The sequence below is a fragment of the Vicugna pacos genome, chromosome 5, assembly GCF_048564905.1.
Source record: "Vicugna pacos chromosome 5, VicPac4, whole genome shotgun sequence".
In the NCBI taxonomy this organism is placed as follows: domain Eukaryota; kingdom Metazoa; phylum Chordata; class Mammalia; order Artiodactyla; family Camelidae; genus Vicugna; species Vicugna pacos.
The window spans coordinates 35,307,592-35,335,209 of NC_132991.1; the positions used below are offsets into that span (position 1 = coordinate 35,307,592).

At 36.1% G+C, this 27,618-nt stretch overlaps 1 protein-coding gene across 1 annotated transcript in view; it reads right to left on the bottom strand.

Moving 5' to 3' along the window:
- The window catches only part of PLA2R1 (phospholipase A2 receptor 1), a 103,894-nt gene that overhangs the window by 46,432 nt on the left and 29,844 nt on the right, over positions 1 to 27,618 (bottom strand). Inside the window, exons 5-11 of the mRNA XM_006196204.4 lie at positions 24,086 to 24,199; positions 23,457 to 23,600; positions 21,238 to 21,432; positions 19,814 to 19,971; positions 17,880 to 17,978; positions 14,592 to 14,704; positions 6,237 to 6,406 (exon numbers count right to left, since the gene is read on the bottom strand). Of these exons, the coding sequence (XP_006196266.3) occupies positions 6,237 to 6,406; positions 14,592 to 14,704; positions 17,880 to 17,978; positions 19,814 to 19,971; positions 21,238 to 21,432; positions 23,457 to 23,600; positions 24,086 to 24,199 (993 nt within the window). The remainder of the gene's footprint in view (positions 1 to 6,236; positions 6,407 to 14,591; positions 14,705 to 17,879; positions 17,979 to 19,813; positions 19,972 to 21,237; positions 21,433 to 23,456; positions 23,601 to 24,085; positions 24,200 to 27,618) is intronic.

Genomic DNA, 27,618 nt, shown 5'->3' on the forward strand with positions numbered 1-27,618 from the left:
ATGTCAGGGGGCAAGGAAGAGGGAAATCTAGAGATGAAAGTACTTTAGGAGGTCTATCAACCCATGGCAATGGTAGAATCTTTTTTCAATCTTGATTCAAGCAACTGTAAAATACATTATATAATATTTATGAATCACTTAGAAATTTGAGCATTAACTGAAGATTTATGATGCTACAGAATTATAGTTAGATAATTTTATTATATTCATGTTTCTAAAAAAGGAGTCTATCTTTTATAGATAATAGTGAAATATTTATGTATGAAACAATATAATATCTGAGGTTTCCTATGAAAAAATATGAGAAGTTGGGAGAGTGGGCAGGGGTAGAAATGAAACAAGATTGACCACAGGTTGATAGTTGATGACCCTGGGTGATAGGTATATATGGTGGTTCATTTTACTGCTTGGTGAATATCATACAAAGTTGAAAAAAATGGCAGAACTATGGTTCTACCACAGATTGAATATTTTGATGATATGACATAAGGACAGAGTCTTCACTGAGTTTATAAAAAGCTACAGGCTTCCTGTTCACTGGTCAATTTATATAGTCACTATGGACTGGATTAAGATTCTGACACGGGGACCAAGCTAATGGATTCTTTTGTGACAGGCAGGAAAAAAAATGTGATTTAGGATGGTGTTTCTGCAAACTGCAATTTAAAAGAAAAAGGGAAACACAGGAGCTTTTATATTGCTATTTCCTTCAAAAAAAGATTTACATTTTCATCTTATTCAGAGACAATTTACTCAATGTCAATCAGCCTGAGCAGCCAAACGGAGCATCACGATATTATTTTTGCTTCAGGGAAAAAAGAAAAAGAGTAGTGCCACTCAAATAAATTACGGCAGAAACTTATGAATGACAAGGAGTTATGCTTCAGTTTCACATTTTAGACATCTAAATATGCCCCAAGGAAGGTAACATTAAAAACTAAGTATTTTGTCTACTCAAAATGTATTAATTTATTGTGACAGGTATAGATATTTCCAACAAAATTCCAAAGTATATTAGAAATGGTACCTGAGGTTTTTTTCCAGTAATAGTATGACATGGAACCTTACTATTCTCTGCATTTTAATAATATTCATAGATTTGTAGAATGAGAAGATTGTCTATTGAGTGAATTGTGATGTTTCTTGTTTAGAGCTATGCAGTCTGGTTTCTGTACAAATTTCCTAAACTGATATTTATATGCAGAAAATCTAATTTGTCTTAAGTTCACCTTGCATGCACTTAGTTTTTTTTTTTTAAGAATGAACTATATATTTTAGAACATTTTAGGTTCACAGAAAAATTGAGTGGAAAGTACAGACTTCCCTTTACCTCATGCCCCACATACCTCACTATTGACATCCCATACCAGAAAAGTACATTTGTTAAAACCTGCATTGACACCACTATCACCCCAAGTCCATGGTTTACATTAGGGTTCACTCTTGGTGGTGTACATTCTATTGGTTTGGACAAATGTATAATGACATATATCCACCATTGTAGTATCATACAGAATGGTTTCACTGCCCCCCAAATCCTCTGTGTTCTGCCTATAAATCCCTTCCTCCCCTCAACCCCCGGAAACCAATAATCTTTTTACTGTCTCCATAGTTTTGCCTTTTCCAGAATGTCATATGATTGGAATCATACAGTATGTAGCCTTTTCAGTTTGGCTTCTTTCACTTAGTAATACACATTTAAGTTTTCTCCATGTCTTTTTCTGACTTGATAGCTTACTTCATTTTAGCACTGAATAATATTCCATTGTCTACATGTAACACAGTTTATTCATCCATCTATGGAAGGACATCTTGATTGCTTGCAAGTTTTGGCAAGCATGAATAGAGCTTCTGTAGAAAAAATCTGTATGCAGGTTTTTGTCTGGACATTATTTTTCAATTCATTTGGGTAAATGCCAAACAGTGCAAGTGCTGGATTGTGTGGTTAAGAGTATGTTTACTTTCACAAGAAACTGCCAAACTGTCTTTGAAAGTGTCCATACTGTTCTGCATTCTCACTATCAGTGTATGATTGTTTCTGTTGCTCCATATCCTAGACAGCATTTGGTGTTGTCAGTGATTTGTGTTTTGGTCATTCTAATAAATGTGTAGCAGTATTTCATTTCAGTGTCCTGATGACATAGGATGTTGAATGTATTTTCATATGCTTACTTTCCATCTATATATCTTCTTTGTTTAAGATCTTTTGTCTGTTTTAAAATTGGGTTCTTCATTTACTTATTGTTGAGTTTTAAGAGTTCTCTGTATATTTTGGGTAACAGTCCTTTATCAAATGTGGTTTCTACAAGTATTTTCTCCCAGTCTGTGGCTTGTCATCTCATTCTCTCCACATTGTCTTTCTAAGAGTATAAAATTTAATGAAGTTTTAGTTTTAATGAAGTCCAGTTCATCAGTTATTTCTTTCATGGATTTGCCTTTGGTAGTGTGTCTAAAAATCATCACCATATCCAAGGTCATGTAGGTTTTCTATTACCAATAGAAATCCTCTAGGAATTATCCTCTAGGAATGTGATAGCATTATGTTCTACATGGAGGTCTATGATTCATTTTCAGTTACTTTTGTGAAAGGTGTAAGCTCTGTGTCTAAATTTTTTTTTGCATGTGAATATTTGATTGTCCATTTGTCAAAAAGACTATATTTTTTCCCATTGTATTGCTTTTGCTTCTTTATCAAAAACCAGTAAACTATTTTGTATCAGTCTATTTCTGGATTCTTTATTCTGTTGTATTGATTTATTTGCTTTTTTTTTTTTTGCCAAAACCACATTGATTACCTGTAGATTTATAGTAAGTCTTGAAGTCAGGTAGTGTCAGTCCTCTGATTTTATTCTTCTCCTTCAATACTGAGTTGGCTATCCTCTGTCTTTTGCCTCTCCATATAAACTTTAGAATCAGTTTGTCAGTATCCACAAAATAGCTTGCCAGTTTTTTGATTGGGATAGCATTGAATCAATAGGTCAGTTTGTGTAGAACTGACATCTTGACAGTATTGAGTCTTTCTATCCATGAACATGGAATCTCTCTATTTAGTACTTCTTTGATTTCTTTCATTAAAGTTTATAGTTTTCCTCATACAGATCTTGCACATATCATTAGATTTGTACCTAAGAACTTCATTTTGGAGGTGCTAATGTAAATGATAATATACTTTAATTTTAAATTCCCCTTTTCATTGCTGATATACAGAAAAGCAATTGATTTTTGTACATCAATCTTGTATCCTGCTATCTTGCAATAATTGCTTATTAGTTACAGGAATTTTTTATTGATTCTTTTTAATTTTCTATGTAGACGATCATGTCATGTGTGAACAAAATTTTGTTTCTTTTCAATCTGTATACCTTTATTTGCTCTTCTTGTTTTATTGCATTAGCTAGGACTTCTAGTATGATGTTTAAAAGAAGTGTTGATCGGGGACATCCTTGCCTTAAGGCCTGATCTTAGTGGGAAAGCTTCTGGTTTCTCACCATTAAGTATGATATCTGTGGGTCTACTGTAGATGTTCTTTATCAAGTTGGGGAAGTTCTCCTCTACTCCTTGTTTGCTAATAGCTTTTAACATGAATGGGTGTTGAATTTTATAAGATGCTTTTTCTGCATCTATTGATATGATCATGTGATTTTTCTTTTTTAGCCTGTTGATGTGATAGGTAACACTAGTAGATTTTGGAATGTTGGACTAGCCTTGCATACTTGGGATAAATCTCACTTAGTTGTGGTGTATAATTCTCTTTATACTTTGTTGGATACAATTAGTTAATATTTTGTTGAAGATTTTTGTGTCTATGTTCATGAGAAATATTGATCTGTAGTTTTCCTTTCTTGTAATATCTTTGTATGACTTTGGTATTAGGCTCATGCTAGCATTATAGAATGAGTTATGAAGTAGTCTCTCTGCTTCTGTCTTCTGGAAGAGATTATAAAGAACTGGTATAATATTTGGTAGAATTGGCCAATTAAACCCATGTGGGCTTAATGCTTTTTGTTTTGGAAGGTTATAATTTATTGGTTCAATTTCTTTAATAGATACAGACATATTCAGATAGTCTAGATCTTCTTGTGTGAATTTTGACAGATTGTGTCTTTAAATTATTGTTCTGTTTCATATAGGTTATCACATTTGTGGCTATAGAGTTATTCATAATATTCTATTATTATCTTTTTAATGTCCATAGATCTGTAGTGATATCCTCTTTTTCATTTATGATATTAATTTGTGTCTTCTCTCTTTCTTCTTAGTGAGCCTAGCTAGAGGCTTTTCAATTTCATCAATCTTTTCAAAGAACCAGCTTTTGGTTTCATTAATTTTCTCTACTGATTTCCTGTTTTCAATTTCATTGATTTCTGCTCTAATTCTCATTTCTTTTTTTCTATCTACTTTGAATTTAATTTGCTCTTCTTTTTCTAGTTTCCTAAGACGGACGCTAGATGATTAATTTTAGAGATTTCTTCTTTTCTAATACATGCATTCAGTGCTATAAATTTCTTTCTCTGCATCTCACGAATTTTGATAAATCATATTCTCATATTCATTTAATTTAAAATATTTAAAAATTTCTCTTGAGAATTCTTCTTTGACTCATGTGTTATTTAAAAGTGCATTACTTGATCTCCAAGTATTTTGGAATTTTCCAGCTATCTTTCCGTTATCGATTTCTAGTTTAATTTCATTGTCATCTGAGAGCAGACATTGTATGATTTCTATTTTTTTAAATTTGTTAAGGTGTGTATTACAGCACAGAATGTCGTCTGTTTTAGTAAATGTTCCATTTGAGTTTGAGAAGAATGTGTACTCTGTTGTTGTTGGATGAAGTAGTCTATAGATGTCAATCATATCCAGTTGATTGATGCTGCTGTTGAGTTCAGCTTTATCCTTACTGATTTTCTGTCTGCTGGATCTGTCCATTCTTGATACAGGGGTGTTAAAGTCTCCAACTATAATAGTAGATTCATCTGTTTCTCCTTGCAGTTCTATGCATTTTTCCCTCATGTATTTTACCTCTCTGTTATTAGGTGCATAAACATTAAGGATTGTTATGTCTTCTTAGAGTACTGATTCCTTTATCTTTATGTCATGTCCCTTTTTATCCATGGAAACATTTCTTGTACTGAAGTCTACTCTATGTCATATTAATATAGCTATTCTTGCTTTCTTTTGATTAATGTTAGCATGGTATGTCTTTCTCCATCACTTTACTTTTAATCTATATGTCTTTATATTTAAAGTGGGTTTCTTGTAGATAACATATAGTTGGGTCCTGTTTTTTGAACCACTCTGAAAATCTCTGTCTTTTAATTGATATATATACAGTCTTTTGACTAATTATTGCTATGTATTTTATATATTATTATCATTATTATAATATTATAGTAATAATTATCTATCCTCAGGAAAGAGCCTGAAGCTCCTAACCCATTTCCTTCAGATACAAATTTAGTGGCAACCTACTGCCTATTGTTTAATGGGGTAGCCCTGATTGATATTCACAGGCAAGAAAGAGACCAATGCATCCAAACAGGGGCTCACACTGAGGTAAAGGAATGTTGGATCTAGGTTGGTGACTAAGACTAACACAAGGGCCTAAAATTTGTTCCACAGGGCCTGGTTCTAGTGTTGATTGTGGCTGAAGCCATTAGCTTCTCTGGAACTGACTAACTGGCATGGCTTCATGCTTTAGGATCCAGAGCTGAGCACAGAAGGGTGAACTAATAGAGCTGTAACTCTGAAATCCTGGCTAAGGTACCACAGACATCCATGGAGGAGATAGATTAGCAAGGTTACCGTTCAGTATTCCACAGCAAAGTCATGTGGCAGTGACTGAGGACTGATTAGTTGTGCTCAAATGTGCTAATTTACTGTGCTTTGAAGTCTAACAGACTATTCTGGGGCTGAGTAAGCCCTTGAGATTCTTGGACAATGAGGGCGGTTGGGGAAGAGACTTTAGGAGGAAGAAATTGGACATCCTGCTAATAAAGGCACGTGTGGTCTTGAGCATTGAATTTATAGCTTGAACCTGTCAAGTGACTCATATGGATTATACTTTTTTAAATGACCAGTCATATATCATTCCCTGAGAGCCTGTGGTAATTGTTTTAGTTGATTTAGGCATTAAGAAAACAATAAGAAAGAATCAAAAGAGGTGGACTGTGAGGTGGAAGGAATTTTGGGCAAAGAAAACAGGCGGGAGAAGTGGTGTCACAGTCCCCTCTACTCACGGGGCTGACGGGCATTCCAGTGTGTGTACTGCACGGGCTCTGACTTCTGTCCTGCTGTCTTCCAAGTGTATTCTCCTGTGTCATTTTGATCTTGAAGAGCTATCCAAAAATAAGTGTCCTTTGTTTTTACCACACTACTGATCAAACTGGTGATGAAAGCCTGTTCAAACCTTAAGAAGGGAAAAAGGAAATGATTATAGTAAGTTTCTGGGCAATTAAGAAATGTCATTAAAACATAATGAGGTGCACAGAATGGCACCAGAGCAAGCATTTTTCGTGAATTCTTGAGAACATGGAGCAGCAAAATACTCAAAGACCTTGAAGATTACTCACAAGTGCTAAATGCCAGTGCAGTTCCCAGAAATATATAAGTGAGGAGAATTTGATTCTCAAAGTTGGGGCTTGATTCTTTTGAGGAGTAGAGTCCAGCTCCAGTTTTGGACTGTAGGTAGTGAAGTCCAGAAAGCTAGCAATACATTTCTTGGAGTAACACATGCCCTATTTTGTAGTTAGACCACACAGCACACACCATGCCGTAATGTACGTGCGGTGGGGAGTTGGGACAGTGGGAAAGAGGAGAGATATTATGCTTTTCTGAATGAGCATCTGCCAACATAGAGTCCACATGCACCCTCTCTCCCCGCCAACACCACACTTGCCTGGTGAGAATGGCACAGAGATTGGAGTAGCAGTTTTATGTCTCCCAAATCAGTTTGTTCACAGGCACATAGAGTCACTGATTTTTCAGATGTGCATATTCATTGAAGATAAATATAAAACCCGAGGAAGTTATCCAAAGAACCACGCCCACTTTATTTCCCAAACAGCTGAATGAATTCATTGATTGGTGGCAGTGCTCCCTTCACAACATGAATGCATTGAAAGCAGAATCTAGAAAACTTGGGTATATGCTTCCCCTTGAACACCTAACAGAAAGATGTATGAAAATTTAACTAGCATTGAAATCTTAAGCTAAGTTGGAAACAGTCTTGAAAAACTTAGTTTCAATACATATTAAGTTTTGAAGAAACACCTTTCAAACAGTGGTGAATTTTGGTCAGACCTGCTGAGTCACTAAGAAAGGAAAGGCCTTATTAAAATTACCTGGGAAACCCAAGGAGAAAGCAAATTAGAATTTTTCATCCAATTTTAGATTTTTTTTTCATTGCCATGCATCCTGAACTTCCTAAGGAAACCTAAAGCAATGGGGTCATTCAAGAATAGAGGAGTCTCAAAGGAAACAGGGGAGGAAAAAAAACCCAAAAAAACAAAAAGAGGCAAACTTTTTAACTGCCTTATGAACATCATGAGCAACAGTTAGTGATATTAGGCATCCAGGGACTCATCTTGGCAGAGCACATGCTTTAGTAAATATTTTCTGCAGATACTTTATTAATAATCCAAATAGCACACTCTGAAACTAGGAAAGTTCTTTTAAACCAGACTGCAGTGGCAGAACTTTATGGAACTATGCTTCAAAAGGAAGGTATAGAAAGCTAAACACTGTCCAGATGCTGCTGTGCTTTTCCTTACACTTCCACTGGTTTGTGCTCTCGCAACATGGGATCCTCTTTTCCTTCTCGCCTCTGGGGCAGAGTAGCATCATTATCACACCCACCTGGTGCCTGAAACTGCAATGCTAGGAGGTCAGCAAGGGTCTGCACTGTGGAGGCTGTGGCCAGGATCACCATTCACAGTGCTGGTTCTAAACCCAGGGGACATGACTGGCTCTTCCATTACCTTGCACTATGGCATTTATTGGATAATGGAGAGAGAGAATGTTGTCTGTCAGCCTGGCCTCTGGTGTCATTATTCATGACAACATTTTGCTTTTGTCCCCTGTTGGTTTTAGATTGATTTAGTCTACTCTGATTGTCTATTTTATAACTATTTATCATTGCTTAAAACAATACAAACCTGCTTTTTTGAATTGGCAAGTATATCTTTTAAGCAGTTGCATATAATACTCATACATTAAATCCTATAAACTTCAAATAAAAACAGGACTAGTTTTTCTGGTCAAGTTGAAAAGATGGCATTGTTAATAAACAAATTCAGCAACTGTATCTTTCCTCTAAGCCATATACTTTAAGAAAGTAACTCTGGATAACAGCATGCAATCTCCTGAGTGTCTGTTTCCAACTGACTCCAACAATAGAACACTTTATATCCTTTATCAATCACTATTTGGTTTCAAACACTAAAAGGGTTGTGAAAACTCTGGCTTATGGTAATACAGGAGATGACCTTTTAAAGTCTTTTTTGGCCCTGTGTTTTAGAATTCTTCGTTTGAGAATATTCCAGAATTTCATATATGGACTTTTTGTCTGGTTTCACTGAGATTGCGTAATTCAAATGTTGTTATAGTTTAAGAAACAAAAATAACCACATGTATATATTTTGTATTATTTTTTTGAACCAGGATAATGTGTTATTATTAAGGAATTCAGTAAAGTAAAAATTGTTATTCTTTAGAAAAACAAATGATAAAATATTTTGCTTTTGTGTACCTACTTATAAAATAAAATTTTGTAGGAGATTAATTCTTAAAATCAGAAAAAAAATTTCCCATCAACTGTTTAAAAAAGTTAAGAAATCAAATGTGTATTCTCAGTGTAAACAAGAAAAATATATCTTGAACTTCCACCAGTTTGAGAAGAAACTATTGCTGATGGTGCTAAACATTAAATTTTAATTTCAAAGATGCAATTTGAATACAGCAATAAATATTTTTAGCATACATTGACATTTTTTCATTTCAAAATATTGTGCATTTCAAAAATGTACACTTCAAAAAAGCTATTTTATACTTAAATATCTAATTGAATATTATATTCTTCATCAATTTGGCCATTGAGATATGCACATAAATAACACAGTACTCAGCAGAAAGCAGTATTTAATGATTGTGTTTGTAGTACCTAAAACAAAAGACTGAAAAAAATAATGCATTGGAAGCAGCTTAACTAGAGAGCCAATTCAATCAAAAAAAAAAATATATATGTAATAATCTGGTTAGGAGGGACTCAGCTTTGAGCTGAGTAATTGCAGTTGCATTTCTCCCAATAAAACATTTTTTAACATTTTTTATGCCATTTTCAAATAAATAATTCTATTGCTGAACTAGTACAAAAACGATAAATTTCTTTCTCTTTCTTTGAAATAAAGAATGGCAATAGAATATAAGTAGTTTTCAAATGGGAGACACGCATCATGATTGCTATTGCGAGAAGTTTCTGGCGGCATTCCCCAAGAACTAAAAATGTTAAGTTTTTGAATATTGCTTATTTCAAAAGACAAGAAGAAAAATATAGAATTAGAAAATACGCCTAATATATACACAAAAAATAAACCTAGGGGAGCAGATTGGGGGAGGAGTGAAAGTGAGGGGACACTTTCACTTTTTAGTTGATACTCTTCTGGCTTGCTTGAATTATATCAATGAGAATGTTTCTATTGCAAAATTTTAAAAGGGTAATCAAAATGTGTTTTTAAAAAGAAAGTTAACTGCATTCTACAAAACAAAGAAACAAACAAAAAACCCCAAACCAACCTGTCAGAATTAATAAACGAATTCAGCAAATTGCTGGATACAAAGTCAACACACAAAAATCAGTTGCATTTCTATATACTAACAATGAACAACCTGAAAAGAAAAACAATTCAATTTACAGTAGCATCAAAAAGAATAAAGTACTTGGGAATAAACTTGACCAAGGAGGCAAAAGACTTATTATACATTAAAAACTACAAAACATTGCTGAAAGAAATTAAACAAGACACAAACAAATGGAAAGATGTCCCATGTTCATGGATTGAAAGACATTGTTGAAAATGTCCATACTACCCAAAGTGATCTACAAATTGAATACAATCCCTGTCAAAATCCCAATGATATTTTTTTTTGCAGAAATAGAAAAATCCATCTTAAAATTCATATGGAATTGCAAGAGATCCTGAATAGCAAAACAAATATGAAAAAGAAGAATAAAGTTGGAGGTCTCATACTTCTTGATTTCAAAACTTACTAAAAAGTATAGTAATCAAAACAGTGTGATATTGGCATAAAAACAGACATATAAATCAGTGGGTTAGGATAGAGAACCCAGAAATAAACCCCTGCATGTATGGTCAAGTGGTTTTCCACAAGGGTGCCAAGACTGTTTAATGAGGAAAGGACAGTCTTTTCAACAATAATGTTGGGAAAACTTCATATCCACCTACAAAAGGATGCAGCTGGACTCTTACCCTGTACCATTTACAAAACTAACTCGAAGCGGACCAAAGACCTAAACCTATGAGCTAGAACTATAAAACACTTTAGAAGAAAACACAAGGGAAATTTTTCATGACACTGAATGTGGCAGTGATTTCTTGTATAAGACACCAAAAGCACACGCAACAAAATAAGAAAGGCTAAACTGCACTTAATCAAAATTAACAACTTTTGTGCATCAAAGGACACTAGTCAATAGAGTGAAAAGGCAACCCACAGAATAGGAGAAAGCATTTGCAAATTATGTCTCTGATATCCAATTAATATCCAGAATATATAAAGAACTCCTACAACTCAATGACAGAGAACATTCCAATTCAGAAATGGGTAAAAGACTTGAATAGACGTTTCTCTAAAGGAGACATAGAGATGCCAATAAGCACGTGAAAAGATGCTCATCATCACTAATTATCAAAACCACAGTGCAAATCAAAACCACAGTGAGATACCACCTCATACTCATTAGGATAGCTATTAAGTAAAAACTGAAAATAACAAGTATTGGCCAGGATGTGGAAGAATTGGAACCCTTGTGCACTGCTGGTTGGAATGTAAAATGGTGCAGCTGCTATGGGAGACAGTATGGCTGTTCCTCCAAAATTAAAAATAGAATTATTTATATGATCCAGAAATTTTACTTCTGGATATATTACCCAGAATAACTGAAAGCAGGGACATGAAAGATATTTGTACATTCATATTCATAGCAGCATTATTCACAATAGCCAAAAGGTAGAAGCATCTCATGTCTACCAATGGATGAATCAATAAACAAAATGTAGTATATACATATTATGGAATATTATTCAGCCTTAAAAGAGAAGGAAATTCTGGCACATGCTACATCATGGATTAACCTGGAGAACATTAGACTAAGTGAAATAAATCAGGCACAATAGGACAATGACTGTATGATTCCAGTTATGAGGTAATGAGAGTAGCCAACTTCATACAGATAGAAGATAGAATGGTGGGTGACAAAGGCTGGAGGCAGGGGAAATGGGGAGTTAGTGTTTAATGGATACAGAATTTTAGATTGGGAAGATGAAAAATGTTCTGGAGATGGATGGTGGTGATGGTTGTACAATCATATGAATGTACTTAATGCCACTTACAAGGGTTAAAATGATAAGTTTTATGTTGTGTATATTTTAGCACCATAAAAAAAGTTAACTGCAAAAGTCTTTGGGGCATATGGTGGGTGCAAGAAAATGGCAGAGCTGTAAAAATATTTGAAAATAATGCATGTTTAAACTTAGGAGAAAATGAGATATTGCAGCATTCCTCACTTTTGGCAAAATTCTCAAAATCAAATATCATTTTAATTGTTTTGTACCAAATATTCCATGGCTGATTGATTCGAGGTTTAGATAAACATGCACTTAGACAATTATCCATGGTAATTCTGAAACTCAAGTTTTGCATTCATGTTCTGTCTGAAAGCAAAGTGATCAAGCCTGAAAAAAATTTTGTAACAGCAAGCAAAGCAAATTCTGTTATCAGTGATAAGGGTTTGTTTTTCTTTCCTTCTCCATTCCACAAAGTGTTAAAAGTCCTAGACCAGGAGCAGTTGCCTGATAACAAAAGAAATACGTAATTTGTAGCAGGTGGTTCTAATTGTGCCCATCGAATCTGTCGCTCAATTGTGCAGAAGAGTGGAAAATCAATTAGTGACTACAAGCTTGGGTACCGGTGAGTGACAGGAGTGCCTTAACTCAAACAGGAAATCAGTAATGGAAGAAAATGATTACCAAGGTTACTAGTGGATAGTCTTGGATCTGAGGAGACTTTCCATCTTCTGCCCAACCTTCTCAGACAAAAGATGCTGTTGAAAAATATCCGAATGTGTATTGTCACTCAAGAACAGTATGGTGTGGGTCTTTGTTTCTTATCTGATAAAGTCTGAATGAATAAAAATCAAGAGCATAGGGCCCTTCCTTTCCTCAACTTGCATGTCCCATGTTGGAGTCACTGCTTTGGGTGTAGACACGTTTGCAGGGCCTTGTGCATGCTTGTAAACTGCCTGGCAGAGCTCCTCCCTGCGATAATGTGTAGTAGCTCGGGGGCTTGGCTGGTGACTGAGTAGCATGACAGCGCAAGGTCACCTGGGGGGCCTAGGAGGCTGGGATGGGATGAAAACAAATTTACCTATGCTATTGTTCTGCTTGGGAGCTGGACCATGCATTAGCTTTGGCTACTGAATACAGTTTATCAAAGAAAAAGTTTGTGGTAGTCACAGCATACTCTTGTATCCAGCTTTGGGAAAATGAAACAGAGTAGATTTTTTCCAGACAATTTCTATCATTTGCATAAGGTTCCCGAAGGATTCTTAGAAAATGAAGTGTTTGAACTCCAACAGATGTCTGCCTTACTGGGGTCACTTAGGCACTATGAGCTTTCTGTAATGTCACTTTGAATTTATCCATTTACTGTTTTATTTCACTTTCTTCAATTGTTTCACGTGTCTCTTTATCTGCTGGCCTGCTAGTAGCACGAGGACAATTGCACTGTGACTTTTATTTGTTTTGTGCAGCATGCCAGTGTTTAATATGATGCCTCTCACAATAGAGATATTCAGTAAGTATTTTTCGAATAAACTCTTGACCGTTGATTGTTTGCATAGTCAGATAACATATGAAAGTAATTAACACAGTGCCAGGTATGTGAGGCACTCTATGAATATTACACAAAAAAAGAAATGAGAGAATAAGACATAAAAACAGGTGAAATAATTAGACCTTGTTCTTCACTGGAAAAAAAATAATTGTAATTAACAAAAGAGCACAGCTTCATTGGTCAGACTCCTGAAAACAGTCCAATGTTGACACACTGACTGGAGGGCTTACCAACCCAAGCTGGTCTTGAAACCTTTTGGGTGGGTGAACAGGTGGAAGATAAAGGCTTCCTTCCACCTGGTAGCTATTCTGGGAAGGAGGAAAGTAGAACTAAAAACAACATTGAGCTATATCAGAGGTCGTGCTATACCCCAGAGAAAGGGTCTCCTGACCATAAAATGTTTCACCAGGCAATTTATTGTGCAAATGCTATCAATCTATTCGTGTGTGTGCGCGCGTGCAGGTGCATTCCTGTGCATGGTTTGGATGAAACACTGGGAAAGAAGTTAAGAGGTAAGAGGAGAAAGGAAATTTGCGTGGCTTTGAATGTTGACTTCCTATGTGGAGAAAGCAGAGAAGTCACACAGAATTCCTCCTGTGGGTTAGACCTACATGTGAAGGGTCTCTAGATAAAACCATAGCACCAGTTGTCCTCTTTCCTGGTCTTCAATGAATATTTTTAGAGACCATTGCCTCAGTTTAAAAAAAAAAGGCAAGTGACTAGCCTTGTGGCGGTAGTTTTCTGTGGAACCACTGAAGAATTCTACCTTGCTTTTGTCTTTGGCTTCTAGGAGTCATTCTCGTAGCCCTTATTGTCCTCCTGGCATTGATAGTGACACTGAGGTCACTTCTGATGTTGGTACTTTTATTCCCTGCGCCACATCTGAAGCATGTTGCAAATTGTATGGAGTGTAAAAGGGACACGGATTCTCTGCATGGAGAAGACATCTATGCACAGAGAAATCTAAATCTAAACAAACACAGACCTAGGAAGCAATGGGGAAGCATTTGAAAATCCTCCACGGTTTAGTTTTACTTATTTTTGTTCTAAAAAATCCCACATGACTCACACACAGTACATTTTAAAAATACTTCATTTTTAAATGGCATATTTTTTCTGTAATCACTTAGATAAAATAGAAATACACCTGAATAAATTAACAATCTAGATAGTTAATAAATCTTTATGGAAAGTAAAAGTCATCTTCAATTTTACTGTTTAAGGTATACTATACATTAGAGCATTAAATTAATTTAATTTAATACTCTAAATTATTGATCATTTTAAGAACAACATTGTATGTTTTAAATTCATCTAAATCAACAATTTAAATAATTTAATACCCTAATGTATAGTACACTTTAGATTTTGGCAAGTTACTGATTATGGATAAATTTTGTCATTCCAAGAGCCCTCAAGAAAAAAAGCACAGCCCAGTTTCTGATAGAAAACTTCTATTTTACCTGTTTGTAATGGTTACAAGTGCAGGAGGACAGTAGTAACCACTGGAGGCGTGGTCAAAGCTTCGAAGGACAGTGTCAATTTTGTAACAGAATCCGCCATGTCTCTTCCATCCCTTAAAAAAGGAAAAGAAAACTTAAGGACATAATCTGATTTAGTTAAATAGCAAAATATATATTTGTGTGTGTATTCTTATTTACCATTTATACAACTTTCTTTGCTGAGCCACTCAAAACTTGAATTTTTGTCTTTATATCTTTATATTTATTCTATCTGATAATGCCATTTGTTACATCCACTTCTACATTTATCTAATTAATTCTTAAACCTAAAAGCTTTAACTTAAAATCTTAAAACCCAAAACCTTAAAAGCCAATGAAAATAAAGGGACATGCACTCAAGATCTCTCCTCCCCACTCCCCACTTTCTCTCTGTCTGTTTAGACTTAGAGGATTTCATGTAAATGGTTCCTACAGGGTTATAGAAATCAAATCTTGGCTTTGAGGACAGAATGCATAGGTTTGAATCCAGGCTGTACCATCGTATGACCTTATTTAACTCACCATGTCTTAGTTTTCTCCTCTGTAAATGGAGATAATAATAGTATCCACGGGGGTTGTTTTGAGAATCAAAGGGAGACAGTGCAGGCAGAGACTGTGGAATAGAGCCAGGAATTTATACGAGCAAAGAGGGCATAAGTATCTAGATAACAATGTGTTATATTTTTTCAACTTTCTCTCACATTGCTTATTTCATGTTATCCCACTGAGATTCACTGAGATTACAGAGATGGATAAAGTCAGAGACTAGTGGAGACAGTGGCCTGGAACCCAATTCTCGTGCAATCCAGGATGGTCTTGACTGGATCATCATGCTCCCAAATAGAGATTGGTGAAAATACATTTTTTTTGGTAAATATTATTCCCAAATTAATTGGCTAGACTTTTAGAGAGAAAGCAAACAAGCTTTGGCACTCAGACAAAAATGACAAATGTGTAGCTGTGTAGCTCAGCCCTGGGAGCGATGAAGGGTGGCTCTATTCTTTAAAATCATACAATGCAGGAGACATGGATTCATTAGTCTTCTCTATTTCAACTGAGTTAGTTTAGTTCTTTTTTTCCCCAATATTAGAAAATCATATCACTTCTATCAATCTATTTTTATGTATTCACCAGTTTTAAAATACACTTCACTTTGTGTCATGCCAAAACTTGCCAGATTTTGATCAAATATAAAATGATTTCTGCTATACTATTCAGAAAAGGTCTTGGTCTTGCAGTAAATTAGAGAAAAATCTTGTTTTAGAAATAAGCTATTTTAGTTCAAAACATTATTAAATGAGGCGTGGATCACAGGAGTGCCTGCTGCATCCAGCCCACCAGGATGTGCTCTGAACTCACCCCCTTAACTTCTCTCCCCAACCTTATCTGTGTGAATAATTGACAGTGTCAGCCGAACCCCTCCATAGGTCACTCCAGATGGGGCAGGGAGGTTAGACTGCTTTTGTATTTGGAAGGACAGGAGGAGAAAGGCTGACAATCTGACCTTTCTGACAAAGTATTCCTTCTTCATTAGTGGTTTTTAGATCATAGGCTGCTTAGCAAAACAAAAAATCCAAGAACTGAACAGGCTCAAGAGAAGAGGGGAAAATGTGGCATTGTAATAACCAGAAAAACAAAGACTCTTTACTACAAGCCTTTGTTCACACAATGAAAGTGGGAAGAATAACTGATTGTATTTGTGAATATCCTTTGTAAACGAGGTGCCATTTCATTTTAAATGAAATGATGGTGGTGACAATACTGAAACAATTGCTCATATTATCCAGTCCCAAAAAAGTGACTCTGATAGAAATAAATTGTTAAAAAATTTCTGCTTTGATATTACCAAGACATTTTATAAGTTGATTGTGCATGTGCAGACTGTTTAGAGAATTGCATTGAAGCAACTGGCTAAAAGAAAAGAAACTTTTGAAACCATATTCATACACAGATGCATAAAGAAATTAATGGAATTTCACCATAAAGTTATACAACTGGCTCTGAACTCAGGATCTTTAAATATTGGTAAGGCTACCCAGAAAAAGGGAAGCAGTATACAAAAGTTTGAATAGAACATCAGTTGTTTCTGTTGTGTAAGAAGCTAATTACCCTTTCAACATAAATAAAACATGTTGAGTTGCCTTGAAAGCCACTGTAAGACAGAATTTTTTTCAATATTTCTGGTCAGATGGAGATTAGGTCAATGATCAGCTCTAACTCAGGAGTTGTAATCATTAGCTACAATGTTTGGTCATATGTCAGCTATGGTACATGTATTATTCAGCTAAAGTATGAAGAGTAACTGATTAATGAATCAAATGCAGTTTCTGGAGAGATGGGTCATCATTTAATTGGAACATAAGTAACTGGATTAGAAGAGAAAATAATGAAAAGAGAATTGAATAAAAACCAGATCTGTAAAAAATTTGAGATTCACACAGCATAAAAATCTCCAGTACTTAAATCCAAAATTTTTAGGGGTGTGTGTGTGTGTGAGAGAGAGAGAACACATGTGTTGAGGACACTGATAGGTAAATTTTTTGTAACTTACTGCAGAATATTGAATATATTTCAAGAAATTTAAAAAAGATTATTTTCTAACTTTAAGCCTAAAGTATTAAGTATTTTTTAAGTACTGAAAATAGTACTTTAAGAACCAAAAGTAGTTTATTACTTAAAATAATAAGTAATACTTCTATTATCCCTTTCCTAAATAATAAATGTATTGCAAACATGCACCTCTCTTCATTATTGTATTTTATTCAAATATTCAAGTTGAAGACAAGTGAAAAGGAAAGCAAGACTCTAGGTGCAGAAGGTCACTCTCTGACTCAAAGGAATACATTTGTTTTCACTCTGACAGTCTTCATTGGAAGACAATGAAAACCACGTGTGAGACAGGGCATCTCATGACAGGCATTGTTTGTACAGATGGTAGAACAGGATCATTTACATTTTTTATCTCAAAAGAAAACTAGTCTTGGGTGGAAGTAGATGGTAAGACAACAGTGCTTTGCAGAGCTGTAAATCCTTCAAGTGACTAGCTGATAATTGTCTGGTTTGTTAAAAGTAGCCCACATTCAGGAAAAGAGAGAAGGAAAGGAAAGAAGGAAGGAAGAGAGGGAGGGGAAAGAGAGGGAGGAGAGAACAAAGGCAGGAGAGAGAGGGAGAGAGAGATTAATTCATTTTAAATTGATGGTGGATAAATTATTCTGGTTGTGAAGTCCCTGCAATGTTAAGAGCTCTTACCTCTTGACAGCCTGATTCAGTGTTAGAAAGGACATGGCCTGCTTTCTTACAAACGTAAAAATGTGTTTCTTCGCAATTTTTAACTTTCCAGTGTCCCTCCTAAGGGGAAAAAATGTTACAAGATGAATGAATACACTCTGTTACTAATACTGATAGGCAACACCAATTATTTTGAATAAAAATATGATTAATAATAAGTGTTTCAGGGTGGGGTATAGTGTCAGGATCTTATGCTGTCATTAGAAAAGGTTGATTCTCTGCATACGAGTGGGAGGTCTGGCTTTACATTAAGCTACTCTCAAATTTTTTAAAAGATGGGGTAAGTAGTGATTCTCAATCTTATTGTGTGCACCAGAATCACCTGGAGGAGTTACTAATACACAGTCGACTGGGCCCCATGATCTGCATGTCTCATTCAGTAGGTCAGGCAGGACCTGAGAATTTGCATTTTTAGCAAGTTTTCAGGTGATATTGATGCTGGTGGTCCGGGGGGCCACACTTTGAGAACCACTTGGATGAAACTATCCCCCTGACTATGGGAGAGTGCTGCTTCCTCTCTGCAACCAGTTTTAGGTTTAAAATTGAATACTTTGTTGCATACCTGGTGCTGTGTAAACCTGATGCTGAGGAAAAGCCTAAGATAACATTATCATAGCCGAACTCCATGTTCACCTCCCAGTGCCCTTCTTCACCATGAATCCTCCAAAGCCCCACTCCATTTTCTCTTTATGTGATGGGCAGATACCTTCATGTCTTCTAGCTCTATTGAAGGCTGTTCTTATATCCTTCATTAATAATGATTAAAATTTTATCCCCCCCGAAGGATTTTTTTATTTTAACAGACCTTTAGGCTAAAATCACATGATTCAAATTTTAGGTGGTATCTCAGGCATGCAGGGTTTTAGGGAAATACAGAGCTCTTCCATGACCCTCAGAAACATACTATGTAGGAGGCTGACACCTTCAAATGTTAAAAGCAGCCTTGTAGCCCTTTAGCCTTGTAGTCTTCCAGCAAACCATCCAGTGGGATAGTGTCAGGCACAGTGTAGTTGCTGAATAACTATTGGACAGATGGATGAATGAATAGCTTCCTAAGCTCTCAGATTCAAATTGAAGTGTCAGCCATACTTGCCTGAGTGCTGTAATTGGACTGCACATTTTTTTTTGACAGCCTTAAAACATAAAACAACGGAGTGTGTCTTAAAAGTAAGTGCTTAGGAATTTCTCATGTTTGGCTGGCAAGATCACTTTGTCAAGCTACTTAAGTAACATTTAGTAAACTGTTTCTTGGGGGAACTTGGTATAGTATCCTGGTGTTTTAAAAGAATGAGGATACTTACCTACCTCTCAACCTCCTAAAACTCAGCCAGTGAGTTCAGCAGCTCTCTGATCAAAGAGATTCTAAACATATGAAAAACAAAAAGCCTTCAAATAGCTTGGAATTAAACTAATCTCCTTCCAATCTTTTCTCTGGGTAACAGCCACAGTTACTCTTAAAATGTAAATCAGATCATGCCCTTTGTCTCCTTGAAGCCCTTTAGTGGTTCCTATCAAACATGGCAAGCCTTGGCTGACTTTGGGCAGTAGTCCCCTGCTGGAATGATCTTCCTCTGACCTTGAAGAGTTTTTTTTTTTCCCCTTTACATCCCTGCTTCCATGTCCCCTCTTTAATGTAACCTCTTCCATGACTGTCCTGTCTGAAACAGATGTCCCAACCCAAGTTTCTCACCGTTTTGAACCTACTTCCTCAGAGCTACCGTCACAGCCATAATTACTATAATTTTGGTGTGTACGTGTTAGCTGCCTAGCACAGAAGCCTCATGAGGGGCAGGCACTGTGCCTGTCGTAGTCTCTTCCACAGCCCCAGTCCTCAGCACAGGTGGTGCTCAGTGCAAGTCCAGCAAAGTGAGTATTGAACAAATGAGTCAACTTACAGGTTGCTCTGCTGAGACACATTGCTGGCTTCTATTTGGAAAAATTTGGGGCTCAAGTGTGTGCCAATTTGTAAAGGTGACGGAGGAGCCACTAGACCATTCAAAAGAAACTGGAATTCTATTGCTGCTCAAACCAACCCATGTTTCTGATGCATTTCCTGCAAGAGATAAATGGAAATTACTTACAAGAATCTTAGTATCTGCAAAGGAGATAACACACAGGGACTATTACCGACATATACCGCTTTGCATGTGGTTTCTCTTTCTTAATTCATTGGATGAAACCTGTTTAAGTTTCAGTATGAAACATCTGCTTAAACCTTTCCCTCCTTAGTCTATCCAGATCTGCCCAATATAGGCCTTATAAGTGAGGCAGAGGGGAAGGTAAGGCCAGTGCAAGGACAGAGCTTGCACAGGTGAGATTGCTGAAGCTCTAGTTAGTTCCTACTACAGTGTGGGGAATAGACCTAAAAAGTCTGGCTTTTCTTCTGCTTCTAGAAAGGAAAAATAAGAGGGTATTTTGGATTAAGAAAGGGGTACTTAAAAAACAACAACAACAACAACTTTTAATGGTGTTTGGCTTTTATTCTTTTTTTTTGCCTTGGGGAAAAAGGAGCAGAAACTCTTAGTATCATTGAATGGGAGCAATGGGTTTGCTAGAAAAGTAAATAAAATAAATCTTGCCAGTCTAGGTAGGGTGAAAAGACTCTCACAGACGGAGAGAGATGTTCCAGTATGCCATCAAGATGGAGGCAGCTGCAGGAGTCCTTTAATCCCAAATGTAAAGGGTGACAAAATTGACAAGAGGAGTTTTGTTTTCACTCCAAACTAAGACCTAACATTGAACAGGTCATCAGAGTAGATGCTGGAGATTCTTTCCATTTAAAAAATTTACGCTGAGTCAATGATTTCACGGTTTTCCAGCAGAAATCTTGGTCAATATATGACATCGGTAGGGGCAGATCTGCTCTGGTGGAAAAAGCTGGGTGGAGGCCTTGGAGCTTGGAAACCACCACACCAAATAAATTATCCATTTTCACTGGCCAAAATCCAACATTTCCTAGTGCTTGGATTACATGACCACAGCACACTACTGCTATCTAGTGCCCATAATTACTACTATCTAGTGCCCATAATTCAGGCTTTTTTAGAAATTTCATGAAATGACCATTGCCCCTTAAAAAACATACATAGATATATTAGGTATTTTGACATGTGTGAGATGCTACAAAGTTCCCAAACATGTATTTTGTAAAAAAAAAAAAAAAAACCAGTGAATTTATACTCCTGGATATTATTTGGAAATTTCAGGTATATGTGCCATAAATAATCACTTTCAAGTAGCTTAATTTCTTTTTAGCTCCACTAATATAGTTACCACATTACATTTCACATCTCTTAAATCAAAGACTCTTGGCACTCACCATCTCCAAGAAGGGTTGTAAGAAACTCCACCTCTGCTAACGAAGCTATGTCTGTTAGTGTACTGTTATCAGACTGGCAGGAATGCAAAGCTTCATTCCAGGTCTTCTCTTCTTTCAGAAGTTTATAGCAATAACGATTGTGGGGATTCCAGCCAGGCTCACAGTGGGTAGCATAATATTTCCAAGCATCTTTTTCTTTTTAAACCAACAAAACCAATGTCATTTTCTACAATTATTTTACCATTACTTATTACCCTCAATATAAATTACCATTAATATATGATTATTTTTTAAATTTGAAAAGCAGAAACATATGATACAATGATATAAAACATAGCCTTCTAGATCTTCAGACCTGAGAAGAACCCACTCTATGATCTAGCTTCATTTTCCAGATGAGATAATCTAAGGCACAGAGAGGTTAAGGAGACTTGGTAAAGTTGATACAACCAAAGTGAATGTCAGGGCTAGATACAAAATTTAGCAGTTAGAGCTGTCCTTCTAAAAAAATATTTTTACACTGAAAAAGGAGTATTATAGGACACACTTTAAACGGTTCTTAAAGGATTTTATATACAGTATTAGGTGAGGGGAGTTATTTACCCTCAACTGAAAAGAGTCTGAAATTCTGCTACTTCCTCCAGAACAGAGATGGCAAAAAGCTTGGATCCTGGGGGTCAGTCTGAGTGGCTGTGGTGTCCTTCTGGGTTCATATGGACTCCGGGTTTGACTTATGGGAAAAGAGCACCCAGATACTTTGACATTGGTGGGGAAGGCAGCTGTGTGCCTGCCAGTTTTGGCTCTCCTCTTCCAGGAGCTTGCCCCTAGACTGGGTAACTCCCTTAAGCACTAATTTAGTTAGAAACAACTTCACTGCTCTTTGGCAAACAAGACATTCTTTTAAAATTGCTTCTAGGACTCTGACAGTGATTAGAATCACCATGGAAGAATGTTAGAACATTTAGATATTATCTATCCCAGTGGTTTTCAAACTAAAAACATACTCACAGAACCCCCTTTAAAAATGGGACCATAAACTTTACTCTAAAGATAAGATAAAGAGATAAAAGAGGAACTTCTCTGATGCAGGGTGGAAACAAGCAAGGAACCTGGGGACCCCGGATACATAGATTGAAGAAGACACTGGACTAGATCATCAAAAGTATTTGTTGAACTTGAAGCTGCAGCAAATAATGCAAACAAACTTAGCTTAGTTGCCCTCATTTCTTTTCTTCTGACCTCAATTAATAAATCAGGAGAGCAAATAAAACAGAAGAAAAGAAGGATAGCAGAAGGCAGTGCAGGAGGACATAAGAAAAAAAATGAAAGAAGAAATTGAGACAGGAAAATGAAAGGGAAAGAGGGAGGGACAGGACAATAACACCACCAGCAATTTCAGCACATTCTTGACATAATGAAAAAATCTCTCCGTGAAATCTGGCACGATGCTTCTCCTCGCCCCCGTTCTCTGCAATACCCTTAGACTTAGCAGCTTGAAGAAAAATAAAAGTCAAAGCTTAATTGTAAGGGATAAGACTTTAAAATGATAACTCAGCTTGTTATTTTAAATGTAGAGTTGTTTCTACTTATGCTGGTAATGATTCTTTAAAAAATGGTTATGTTTTTAACTCTACTTTCTGAGTTAAGATATTAATTCCCACAGAAACTAAAAAGAGATAGCTGACCTTAAAAACAGGAATAACTGGGCTTTAGGAACTAGATTGTAATTCGTTGGTATTTAAACCTTAGTTACACCAAAAGCTGTTGTCGGTTATTTCTAGGAGGATGTGTTACTAGTAAGAGATACGGAGCGTGATAGGAAATCAATGAGGTAAAGAATTTTAAAAAACCGTTTACTAATTTACATACTTAATTTCTAGGGTAGCCATAAATAAAACTCAACTAGAAAAGGAAGCATATTTTTTTTTCTAAGGCAGAAAGAATGCACAGTTTTTGAAAAGAGTGGGAGAAAATGTTTTCTATACTTAGATTATTTTGCTTTAGCTTTTGGAAAAAACCTAAATGCATTTGTTAAATTCCTGCTGCCTTTGGAATAACAGATCTTATCTAGTTACACATTTTTAGTCATATAAAAACTAGCTTTAGCTAAGTTTAAATTATGAATTATTAGCAAAAATAGAGGAATTTGAATATTATATTCAAATATATTTGAGGACAAGTAAGCAATTCATAAAAAAACTTAAAATAAAAACACTTACCAACTACTTCCTGATCAGTGTGGTTTAGGTATTTTTTACATATATAAGGCAAGGTAGACTCACAATCCCGACTTCTCCAGGCATTTGGCATAAATGCATTAAATGTTCCACAGTGATATTCAATGAATGGCTCAAAATTTATTTCTGAAAATACAATGTGTGTGTTAGAAGCAAAAGCAGTTAGTTTAATATATGTTGAAATGCAGTTTTAGCATCAAGGAGACAGCCCTTCTCTTTGGCATAAATAGTAAATCCTATAAGATGTTATATTTATGATTTTGCAGTTGAAGTCCAGGCATGACAATGAAATGATTTCCCAAAGATAGCAAAAACTGATTTTATCGTTTTCAAGTAGAGAAATATTTTGCAATCTGTTGCTATTTTTAAAAACAACTGAGTAGAATCTTGGCTTTGACCCAAATCCTCCTGCAACCTTGGCTAAATAGCTTATCTTCTTGGCCTCCATTTTCTGGTCCAGAATAGCATTCCTTGTAGGAATTCAATCAGGCTTTAAAAATGTTTATAAGCCATTTTCACAGTCACATATCTTACATATACGTGGGAAATACTGCTATTTTAGGCCGTGGGATGATGCTACCTGTCGAAGGTAAACAAAATGCTGCAGGTACCTGGGTTCCAGTTCAGGTAGTTGAGGGGTGTTCTGTCAGACCACTGCCAGCCAGCGTTTTCATCCAGCTGATTCAGACCTATCCACAATTCCACTGCTTCACTGCCCAAGTGCTCTGAAATGAAGAGAAATACGGACTTTCAAAAAAAAAAAACAAACCAATATTACACTTCTTTCTTGTTTTCCTATTCCTAGAGCATGGAGTCCTAAATTAACTCCACCAATGACAGAAAAGGCTTTAAGTGCTACTAAGCCCCACCCTGGTGCTTCAGAGTGAAAAAGCCAGCAGCTGACAGCAGCTGTGAAGTGCTTAATGTAAGCACCCACCCAGAAATGCTGCTTCTCAGTGGCCTTCAATTCATCAAGTCTGCATGGTGACAAATTTGAGACCATTTAATTTGTGTGAGCTCATGCACCTGAGGGTTTTAAAGAGTGAAGGAGGAAGTGTCCAGGGCCACTGCCAGGAAGTGCCCCTTTGTCTTCCTTCTTTTGCCACCTATGCCTGGTGGCCTCAGTCTGGAGGCTCTGGAATTTAAGGAGGTGTGCTAAAGTAAGCAGGGGGAGGGCTGTCTATTTGAGGAGCCAGTCTAGCCTAGAGGATGGCACAGCCCAAGGGACCAGAGCGTCCAGAGGGATCAACAGCAGGCTGGGGCCGTGAGCAGTGCAAACGCTTCTTCAGCGTGGGGTGGGAGAAGGTTTTCTGGCCCTGGGAACTCTGCTCCAAGCCAGTGCACCACAACACCTTGTGTTTTAATTCAACACCATTTTTGTTATAGATACTATGTATAAACATGTGCATCGACACACTTGTGTAGAAAAATATGTTTATCAAAATTGTAGAATTCAGGGAAATTTTTCTTTGGCTTTTCTTTCCATGGACCTGAATATTAAAAATTATTCTAGAATAAACATGTACTACTTGTGCTGTAAAATTGGGGGGGGGGACAGTGTCAGAGACTTTTAGTGAAAGTGCCTAGTTTTGTGACACCTTCAAATGTTGCCATTGAATCTTTTAATCTATAAAGGAGAGCATTGTTCCCTTATGGTTCATCTGCTTCAGAACTCAATTTATTCTGAGCCAGATGCCAGGGCCATGCCTGAGACTGAGACCCTGACAGATAAGAGTTATAAATAAAGTGCATGTATGTCTCGGTTTGCCTGGAAAATTCATGGCTTTTGCTGGTAGTTCCAGAATAAGTATTAATGGCAGCCCCTTTTACTCTCAAAAGAGTCTCAGTTTGGATGATCAATTGTACGGGTCACCCAGGTTATAAAGATTAGTGCATTCAGACCACGAGGTTGCAGCACCCTCGGTGATTGGGCATTTTAATATAACAGTGGAAAACTGGAAGAACCTAACCACTTAAGGAAAAAGGAAAAGATGCTTTATAATTTTGAGACCCCCAAAATCACTTAGCAGAAAAAGTATAACATTCATGGGCCCAGCCCTTCCAAGTTTCTGTGGCATAAACACTCTTCCTTATGTCTGTTTGAGTAGCCCTTTCAATAGCACAATTTGATTAAATCATCTAAAGGGTGTCATGAAGACAGTAGGCAGAACAGAAGATGGATTGACAAGGTGGAGAAATTTCCACATTTCTGCATTTCATATCATGTAAATGCCAAGTGATGCTTTCAAATAATCTACCTAAAATATTTAGATATAAATTATTCCTATCTTAAAATTATTTTGAATAGTCTCTATGCAATTGTTTTAACAATACACATAAAAATATTGTGTAATTTATAATCTGTGTTTAAAAGTACAAAAATAGTCTATTTAGCTTTACAACTAAATTGGATCATAATTCTATAATCATAAATTCAAAACTAAATTCCTTTGGATATTTCTAGGCATTTGTGGCACCTTGGATAATTCTTTATACCATAGTTAATGTTCATCAGTCATTAACAAGAAACAGTAGATTATTCTCATCAATAAAAAATACCTTGGTCAGAACAAGCTTTAGTCTTTATGAATAGACGTCTGTTTTCCTAAACAATTCCCCAAATCTAATTATAAAATTGTGGTACTTAAGTCAAAGTCTCTGACATATCTTATTTTTTAAATCATCATTCAAATTTGATGAGTAAGTCCAAACTCTCTATTAGAGATCCAGCAGTCGAAATAGATAACAATTTTAAGTCATAAATGGTACACAAAATTTTCCATAAATACCATTACAGGCTAATAATGATATTGGAAGTGGGTGTTCTCCTGCAATATGGCTGATTCAAATTAGTTTCAATGATAACTCCCCACTTTTGCATATCTGTGGGGAAAGGGGATGACATATACTGTTCATGCATTTGATACAATCCTTCTAGAAGGTATGTATGACTTTCAAAAGCCTTAAAATGTGCTTCCTCTTCCACTCAGTGATTCCACTTCTGCAAACTTACAGAGGAATAATTGGGGATCTATGCACAAAGGTATGTGCAGGGATGATTTTTAATAGCAACAAATAAATAAAACAAAATAAATAAATGTATCTATTCCTATCTCATATTTGGAGATTAGATAAGATACATCATTGCTAACCTTTATCACTATGTAGCCATAAAAACAATGATGTATATATACATTTATAGACATGGACAGATGTTCATTACATGCAGGTAAATTATATAAGCATGTTACTAAACTGTGTGCATAATTGCTGTTTAAATGTTGAACACACATTGAGTGTTTGTTATGTGTGCCAGGCACTTTTCTAAGACTTCACCTGCACTACAACATGTAAGCCACACTGCCAGAAGTAGGCATTGTTATTATTTCCATTTGATAGTGGGGAGAAGTTGAGACACAGAGAGGTTAGGTAACTTATCTCCTTAGCCCTGTTAGTAAGTGATGGTGGTGGACTCAAATCCAGGCAGGTGACTCTTTGGTCCCTGCTCCTAACCTCTGTGCAACAGCTGCATCACATTTTTATACAATACCATTTTTCATAGATACTATGAATGTATGTTTTTGCAGAAAAGTGTGGTTATCTCTGGTTTGTGGAACTGAGATTTTTCTTTCATTTTCTTTCTGTATATTTGAACTTTTAAAATTATCCTAGGATAATTTTCTTATTGTTATTCTAGAATAAACGTGTGCAATAAAATGTGAAAGTGTCAGAAACTTTGAATGAAAGTGACAAGTTTTGCGACACTTTCAAATGATTCCCCCCCAAATTTAAATGCTGTATGTACACATCTACAAACATACTTGATCTGTAAAGGAGAAGTAAGAAGACAGTTGAGGTGAGAGGTGAAATGCAAGACCCAGTCATTAGCACTCTTTTGATAGTTTGTTATTGTCTTTAGTGTTAGTTAACATGTGTGTGCTTTTTGCTTTCCCAATTAAATTTTAAGTTCTTTGGCATCCACCAGGAAGCCTACTTACACAGTGACTGACAGGTCAGATTTTGTGTAATTAATAAGCAATTTAATTATTTATTAATGGAAACTGAATGGCTAAGATTTCCAGCAAAGCAGGACTTCGTACTTAAGTTTAGAAGTCTCCTGGACCCACTTGTTAGAGCTGCAAAC